The 8,912-nt window shown below is 42.4% G+C and overlaps 2 protein-coding genes across 2 annotated transcripts; one reads left to right on the top strand and one right to left on the bottom strand.

The window, feature by feature from the left end:
* Positions 1-2,418: 2,418 nt before the first annotated feature.
* LOC115043429 (vasopressin V2 receptor-like) lies at positions 2,419-4,128 on the bottom strand. Its single transcript, XM_029501877.1, has 2 exons — positions 3,152-4,128; positions 2,419-2,650 (listed from the first exon to the last, which is right to left on the bottom strand). Exons 1-2 carry the CDS (start codon positions 3,984-3,986, stop codon positions 2,451-2,453), a joined length of 1,035 nt encoding a protein of 344 aa, XP_029357737.1. The 5' UTR covers positions 3,987-4,128; the 3' UTR covers positions 2,419-2,450.
* A 601-nt stretch (positions 4,129-4,729) lies between these two features.
* vhl (von Hippel-Lindau tumor suppressor) lies at positions 4,730-7,289 on the top strand. Its single transcript, XM_029502534.1, has 3 exons — positions 4,730-5,153; positions 5,343-5,465; positions 6,329-7,289. Exons 1-3 carry the CDS (start codon positions 4,967-4,969, stop codon positions 6,520-6,522), a joined length of 504 nt encoding a protein of 167 aa, XP_029358394.1. The 5' UTR covers positions 4,730-4,966; the 3' UTR covers positions 6,523-7,289.
* Positions 7,290-8,912: the final 1,623 nt, after the last annotated feature.

Below are 8,912 nucleotides of genomic sequence, written 5' to 3'. Positions count from 1 at the left end.
GTGTCCCTGCATCAGGTGACAGATTAAACAGATATTGGCAGAAAACTGTAAGGTGCCAGGTAGAGGACGCCCGTTTCCCGCTGATTGGGGTGAATGGGCTCCACCTGAGCACACTGATCCATCTACTTAGTGCTGTCCCAGGATCACCTGCCTGGAGTCCTCCATATAAAGAGGGCCTGAATGAGGAGCAGGGTAGGGGAGTCTTTAAAAAAAACACGCACGCACACCTTGACAGTGGTCTTTTTGATAAGATTTGATTTCTGGTGAGAGGAGGAGGGTAGGTAAGTAAATTGGCTGGCTTTTTGAGTAGACATGCCAGGTCAGTGTTGGGTGCCATGCCCTGGATTTTTCTGGCGGCCCTTTTTTTAGAGCAGGCAGTCAGCATTTTGTTCTGTGTGTTTGATTTCCAGAAAGGCAGGTAGACTATGCCTCGTTGATTTAATTTTCTAGCTCCACCACCTTCGTCCTGTCCTCCCTCGTGTTTGAGTCCTTTGATAAACCTTTCAGTATTGTTTGAAATAACTTATCTTCCCCTGCCAGCTGACTGACAACATTGGTAATTGTTGATTTGTAAGGTGACTGTCCCTCATCACCCCTTGCTCCACCTGAGGGGGGAAAAACAAATACAACATATACATAAAATGTACAAAATTTTATGTTTGTTTGCAGACTGCTTTACAACAGGATGTTGGTTCAAACATTTATCATGACAAACTGGACTGTTAAACTTTTGCCTCTCCAGTCCTAAAACCAGCCAAGAGCACTGACTTAGATGTGGGTATCAAAAGGATTGCTCACCAAGAGGAAGCTAAAAACATTTGCACATTTTTCAATTTGTTGTATAATATTTTGGTTAATTGCGTTCATAAAGGTTTTGCTGCATTTGATTTAGCAGGTGATGTATAACAGCATCAGAGACAAATAACAATGGCACTGCACACTGAAGAGATTATATAACTGCTGTTCATGAGGGTCAAAGCAGTGAGTCATATCAACTTTCCTGGATGAAACTGAAGCTCTCCGGTGACGCCTCCAAAAACCATCCCATGAGCGCGTCTCACGCCGCCGTTAGCAGATATTCATGCCATCACACAGGAAGCAGACACAAATTACCTGCTCCAGGCTGATCTGATGACCGAGCGTTATGTTCCTACATGCACAAAATAATGGCTGAAAGAAAGTGATGGTGACTTGGTCATTTTAAGGTGACCCCAAGTCCTGAGCAGAATCATTTTGAATCATTGATAAAAGCACCTTCATCCTCACTCGTCCTCACCTGAGTGGAGCTGAAAATAAACAGGCCCTGTTCTGTTTATGCGCTGTCGGCTTCTGTAACATTTCTCAGGCTCAGTCTTTGGTATGCTGCTGCTTCAGTGTTAAAAACTCTCATGCTTAATCTCAGTGTCGCCTTGCAGTTAAGCCTACTTATACCTGCTCTGAATCTGTCTCAAGCTTTTCATGACTGCGATAAAAATGTAAAGTGACAGTCATAATTTAGCCCCAACAATCCTCCCCTCATATTGGATACTACAAGCTAACATCAGGCAGCTCAATACAAACAGCTTTTTTTTTTATTTAGCAATTCTTTCAATTTGTCATTAATGGATGTTCAAAAATATGTCTTGCGTAATAATTATTTAGACACAAGAAAAATCAGTTGTGGCAGTATGACTTTATTTCACATTTATACCATAAATAATGCTTTACTTCAAATTCTGCGCTTAGGTGAGACAGTATTTATGGTGTGATGTATTTCAAAATGTTTAAATAAAAGGATGTTACTTTTTTTTTGAGGCAGAAATGTATTTTAAACTATGCTTCCATATTTCATCTCTATTCATGAAAAGACATTTGTGCTTTCTTATGTCAAAAATAAAGCTATAGCTGGAGTCCTTAAGGTCTTTCAGCACCGCTCAGGGTGCCTCTAATGTCCTGCCTCTTCCTGAACTGCTTAATCAGAAATGAATTTACTGAATCCATCTTATAAATGTAAAATGTTTCTGATGTGAACACCTAGATTAAATGTGATGAATACTTTTGAATGAATACATGGTAAATACATGGTGTTTATCTTTGGAATCAACTTCCTGCTGACCTGAGTTTGGTTCTTTTTCTTTATTTAGTTTTTAAAAAGGCCTTTAAAACATTTTTTCTCTGCCTTTTAGCTTGTCTTTTTAGATGCAAACACAAACAACCAAGTGTGTGGCTGTATTGGAGCGTGTGCATGTGTCTTTTATCTTTATACCTTTATTTGTTCAATTTTCCTGAGTTCATCTCGTTTACTTTTGTGTATTTTCTTGTGCTTCCTTGCCTTCTTTTTTTTTTTGTTCTGTAAAGCACATCGAATATACATTTGTATGAAATGTGCTGTATAAATAAAACTGAATGGGTAAAAAAAAAAAAAAAAGAACAACTTGTGTATCCAACAGGTTCTCCTCTTCCCAGCGGTCTCATTTGGACTCCGAGGCATTTTTAAAGCTCATATACAGGGTGCTGACCAGAATCACCTCGTCGTGGGTGGAGTCTTTACGGTGGGACCGAAGGAGGGCCAGCAGCCTTTTGGGAAAATGGCTGCTGAACAGCAGATAAATGCAGGGGTTGGCACAGCTGTTCAGACTGGCCAGCAGCATCAGGATGGTGAAGGTGGCAGCTGGAATGATGAGAGATGGGCAGGAAGTCACAGAGATTGGGCAGGAAGTCACAGAGATGTCTCTCTCTCTCTCTCTCTCTCTCTCTCTCTCTCTCTCTCAACCCAACCGGTCTAGGCAGATGGCCGCCCCCCCTGAGCCTGGTTCTGCTCGAGGTTTCTGCCTCTTAAAGGAAGTTTTTCCTTGCCACTGTTGCCAAGTGCTTGCTCATCGGGGGATCTGTTGGGTCTCTTTAAATAAATTTATAAAGAGTTTGGTCTAGACCTGCTCTATATGTAAAGTGCCTTGATGTAACTTTGTTATGATTTGGCGCTATACAAATAAATCTGATTTGATTTGATTTGATTTTGAAAAGAAGCGTCATCTGACATCAGTGAAGCTGTTATGGTTAGTCCTTAGTCAGAACCAATCAGGTGGGACGGAGAAAACCGAGTTTGAAGTATTTTAATGAAGACATATTTGGGAAGAAAATAGCATGGTCAAAAGAAATTGTGATAACTCACTTTCCTTTGGTGCGTTTGTGTCCCAGGCCGACCAAAGCTGGACTGTGAAGAAGGGAGCCCAGCAGACGATGTAGGCCAGCACGATGACCACCGTCATCTTCAGCGTCTTGACCCGGGCTTTGGACATGCCGGCCCCGCCGCTGGCTCTGGACGGCAGCGGGAGACCTTGGTAGCTCCGCCGCCGGCTCTTCTGGCACAGGCTGCCGCGGAGGGCCCGGCAGATGCGCACTTGGCAAACAACGACTGTAATAACAGGCAAAACGAAAATGACCAGCGTGGTCCAGGATATGTAAGTCTGAAGCCCCCACGGTTGGATGAATCTAGCCCAGCAGTCGAGCACACCGGGGGCCACCTCCACCTGGGAGAAGATGAAGACCTGCGGCAGGCTGCCCAGCAGGGACACTCCCCAGGCGAAGCACACCGGGACGTTCAGCCTGCTGCGCGCCCGCCGGAACTTCACCATGGGGTTACAGACGGCCTGGTGTCGGTCCACCGTCATCACCACGATCATATAGGTCGACGAAAACATGCCCAGGACCTGCAGGTACTTCACCAGGCGACACACCAGGTCCGGCCCGGCGAACCTGTCCGTGATCTCCCACACCAGCTGCGGGCACACCTGGAAGAAGGCGACCACCAGGTCGGCCAGGCACAGGTGGAAGACGAAGACCCGCATCCTGGACGCGTGTTTGCGCTGCCTCCAGAGGACCAGCAGCACGGCGCCGTTCAGGACGGAGGCGCTGACGAAAATGACGCTGAGCAGCGCGATCTCCGCTTTGGCCAAACTTTCATCTCTCCCCAAGTCCAGAGAGCCGCTGTCATTCAGAGGACGCATGGTGGAAAGAGTTCACACCTGCTACTCAGGGAATAAAAGAAACTATGGAGAAACTCCACATTGTTCCAAAATCTTCTGTCTGCTACATTTTCTTTGACACTTGAGCTATAAAAAATAACGAAGGCATTTTATCCCTACATACCCTTTTTATATATTATGTTTTTTCTATTCAAAGCTGCTGAGGTGAAGTTCAGGTGGGGAATCATATCTGAGGAGGAGGGTGGTCAAGCTCAGAAAGCTTTCCACAGCAGTGGCCCTGTGTTTTATGTGAGGATGACACTGGGTGGAGCTTCCCCCATTCACTGATGTGACTATTACAGGCATAGCTAAGTTTGTTGAAAGCTCCGGTGCAGCTCAACAAGATGGTTTTTCAGCAGAGCGTGTTTCCCAAATTGATTAAAATAGTGTGCTTGTTTCATTTCTTAGATGCAGAATAATAATAATTTCTCTCTGCTTAAGTTTTCGTTCTTCATACATTTTCCATCTCTTAGTTTGTTTTTAATACACATTCAAGCCAGCGACGCAGTAAAGCGGTTATTTATGCAGAAGCAGGAATATCTCGGTGTTTTTTTTTGTTTGTTTTGTTTTGTTTTGGAATTACAATGTTTGAAGTAGTGTTTCCTTCATTTTTGCTGCTGTCCTGTGCAAAACGTACTTATCTGGTTAGATCCGTCGTCAGTCCTGTCTCGACCAATCACAGTACAGAAGAGCGTGACGTCTCATTATCCTCCCGGAAGAGAAAATGTAAACAAAATACTTGAGCAAGAAGGAACAAGAGGGGGTCCCGCCGCCTCTGAGTTTTGTTGACGGTGTTAGTCGATGATTGCAGAGGAGTCTTGGGGACAAACGTGACAGTAATCCGACAATCTTTGGACACACAACGGGCTCCGTTAAAGGATATCCTGTCAGCTAGCCCCTAGCTAACATTAGCCGACGTCTAAACTCGCTGTGCCGAAAGTTTGGAGGTGAGTTACCTACCGATGCCTCGAGAGGGAGAGCCGTCTCTTCCCCTGGTCCGGTCCCTGAACTCTCAGATCCAGATCAACGCCGTGTTCTGTAACCGAACCCCCCGTGTGGTCCGGCCTCTGTGGATAGATTACACCGGGCAGCCGCAGCCCTACCATGACATCCAGCCAGGTACCGGGCGGAGGATGAACACCTTCGTCGGTGATTACACTTTTCCAGTATCATAAGTGGAGTTCTGTTGGCGTTATCAACAGTCCTCTTGGTGTGTGGACGTGAGCAAGTTTCTGGTCGTTGATCAAAAAGTAGAAGATGCATTGGTCAGATTTTGATCTCAGCAAAAAGAATACTATCGGGCACAAATCTGTCAATTCAGTGTTGTTTTCTTTTCAGGTCACCCCTGGATGTTCAGAGATGCTGAGACAGATGAGCCACTAAAGGTGAACTGCAAGGAGCTGTTTCTTCCTAAACCAGCAGAGGAAGGCAATGTCTCACTTGCTACGATCACTTTGCCAGGTAAGATAAGACAAATCAAGAAAAAGCCAACAAATGTACTCCATCAGAGTAGATTTGTGTTAAAATGTGCAACAAACCCATTCAACTGTAAACTAACTATCAACTGCCTATGTGCATATTTAGGCTTGCAGTAAATCTCAGACAAAGGCATATTTCTTTGTGCACGCGTCTCAGTGGCCATGATAATACTGGGCACACTCTTATATTTAGTTTCCACTCCCATGTTATAAATTACATTAAACTTCTAATATGTCCACTTGCAACATCCAGTATTGCATGCTAATGCAGATAGATGTAGTCTCAGCACAGTTTTGACACACTACAAGAAAACAAATGAATAGCACTTGGAATGTGATGCTCAAAACATGACAAAATTACATAAAATCACCCTGACTTTCTCAGATAAACCGCATACCTCCCTGTGAACTGTTTTAAATAAACCACATAACGCTAAACCACGCTAAACCATAAACCACATAATGCTAATTGACTTGAATTCAGGTACAATTAATATTCGAGTATAGCATTTTATATCAGAAATTATGTACAATGATTACATTCAAGTATGTACCTCAGATTTTTATCTGTCAATGAGAAGAATCCTTACATACATGCAAAAACCACTGCAAGTCTTGTGCTAATGAAATCATTGGCTGCCTTGTGAGTATGTAATGACTCGATTTTCACTTGACACCCAACATAAGCCTGCCATATCTCTATGCACGCACATAAAATGTAATTTATTGTAGTCCACTGGGATCTTTACACTGATATAAATTGAATGTTTTTTTAAAGTGAAAGAAAATATATTAGAAAGTTGGCCTTTGCTTAACGTATTGTAAATTTTAAATTTTTAAATCCAGTTTACAGCCTCAAGGATCGTGCTCTGCAGGTCATTCGGCGTCTTGTGCGACCAGAAGACTACAGGAGGTTAGAAATAGCACGGTGTCTCCATGAGGAGCTGGAAGATCAACCCAGTGTGCTGAAAGATCTCCACCGCATGAACCAACGAGTAGAGCAGCATCTACTGGAGAGGATCCAATACCAGGAGGAATGACGTGGCTTTGCAGGGATTTAATCTATATTGGATAGCTCTATTAGTTACTGTTAGTTAAGGGATGGGAGTCGAAAACTGATGAGAAAGAAGATAAAATGTATAAAGAACCTTCTTCGATGAGTCAGTGACTGCTGCAAATTTGATTTGGTTTGATCTGCTGCCTGTTTATTGATTTCACTCATGCACTTAAACGGATGTTGTCCTCATCAGATAAACTGCATGTAGTTTTTTCCTTTCAATTATAGGATTTGTTTTATAATGTACTGAAAGGCTCCTCAATGGGATAAGATTGTTTGTCCTCTGTTATCTAAGGATTTTATTGTTCATTCTTGAAATACCCTCGAGAAGGGCAGATAAAATACATGCAACTTGCTATTTATCTTAAAAAGTTCATTTCTGGAAAACTGAAATTACCATCGGTGCATTTTTTGAAGTCGCCTGTTCTGTTAAAGACTTTTTGTCACAATCTGCTAAAACAATCAAGATATACTGATAAATGGAGTAAGTCTCTTCTAAAAAAGAATTCATGCAGCCTATGTCTTATGAATAAAGCTAAGGAATTTAAATGTCTTCATGTAATTTTAGGGATTGGCTGGGTAACACTGAGGGGTTTCCCCCTTTTTTTTTTTACTTTCTTTTTTATATTTTTCCTCTGTTGGTCTTCTGTGACTGTTTTAAGTCAGTATTTTGTTGCTCTGTCTCAAAGACTTAGCAAAAGACTGTCATTGTTTATTTGTGTACAGAATAAATCAACAGTATTTTTCTGACGAGTTGAAACATGGCGTGTAAAGTATTTGTTTCAGTAGTTAGTGAATGCCTACAATGCAACCGTCCATCGATTATCTATGTCACTCATCCAGCTGGCATTGGGGAAGAGCAGGGTACACGACGGGTTGCCCATCTATCACAGGGGCGACATATAAAGACATAACAGCCTAACAGGCAATTGAGAGTCACTGATCTAATGTGTATGTTTTGGACTGTGGGAGGAGGTTGGAGCATTTAGAGGAAACCTACAAAGCCACATAAAGGACCAAATGTTCAAACCCCAAACCTTCTTGTTGTGAGAGAACTGTGGTAATCACTGTATCACTGCCAACCAATAATAAAACTAATTATTTTTAAATATTACCTGCAATATATAAATCTTTGTGCAAGCTGAATACGTAAAAATAATTAGCACTTGTAAAAACCCGACTGTACAAGGTCACAGACAAAATACATGTGGATGCCTATTCTAAGCAATGCGTCAGAATTAGAAATGATAGCAGCTCCGGGTTATTGCAGCAGGGTTCCTGTTGCTAAACACATTACCAAGCGACAGAGTAACACAACCCATCTTTGTGTTTGTGAGACGAGCCGGATCCAGGAACATGCAGACCAGAGAAAAGAAAAAAACATGGGACACAAATCGTTTCAGGCAAGATCAGTAAGTTGTGTGTCACTGTCAGGAACTTTGTCTTTGTCTCATACATCTACTGCATTTGCTTTCCACCAGGGATCTGGGTGGAGGCTGGTGTCTCGTGCCTTAAATGAAGACCAATACTCATCACCCTTCTATTTTCTTCACTAGTATGACATTTTTGCCAAAGAATCATCACGTGATGCTTTCACATCTCCACACAGATCACTGGAGCAGAATGAAAATGTTGGATATTGACAAATAACACTTGATTGATTAAGAGGAAAAACATTAAACCATTTTGTATTCTAGTTATATTATGCACAGTTGCTCTCACTTAGGCGACAGATTATCTTGCATCAGTTCCCGCTGCCTTGTTTAAGGACACAGGTCTGTAAACAGAATAAAAGTGGGAGGCAAGAGGAGAGTACAGTAAAAATAGCATATAGCTCTGGATATATATAAAGTTACAAAGGAATATTCTCTAAATAGTTTTTTTTATGTGCCCTATAGTGTGTGAATCACATGAAAGTGCTCAGAAAGATAAGCGTACTACCAAAAGTCCTGGTAGTACCAGAGTCACTACCTCCTGTGACTCAGCAAGAAACGCTTGATCATAATCTCTCAGTGGTGCAAAAGTAGGTACAGGAGTGTGAGTTCAACCATTTATTTTTTTATTATCTGCTTGTCTGCCATTTCACTTTTATATGTTTGTCTTTAGGCATCCAGGACAACACGAAAACCTCACCTCAAACCATGCCACTGTACAGGAATGTGTTCACCGACCATGCAAGGAGGGGCTTCTGTTACTGGAATGTGGAGAAGAAAGGCTCACCATGTAAGTGCTGATCCAAGCTGTGACTGCAAGAACCTGTCACATATACAATACATATCAGCTTAGTGTGACGTGCACATGTACAGGTGGGTGAGAAGAGTGAAATCCGTACACCGTATCCATCTCTGTCATTGATGATTTTACGTCTCACAC

This window comes from Echeneis naucrates, chromosome 5 (assembly GCF_900963305.1).
Source record: "Echeneis naucrates chromosome 5, fEcheNa1.1, whole genome shotgun sequence".
NCBI classification, from domain to species: Eukaryota; Metazoa; Chordata; class Actinopteri; order Carangiformes; family Echeneidae; genus Echeneis; species Echeneis naucrates.
The sequence above is the reverse complement of the archived record's forward strand: the minus strand, read 5'-3'. Positions and strand labels throughout refer to the sequence as shown.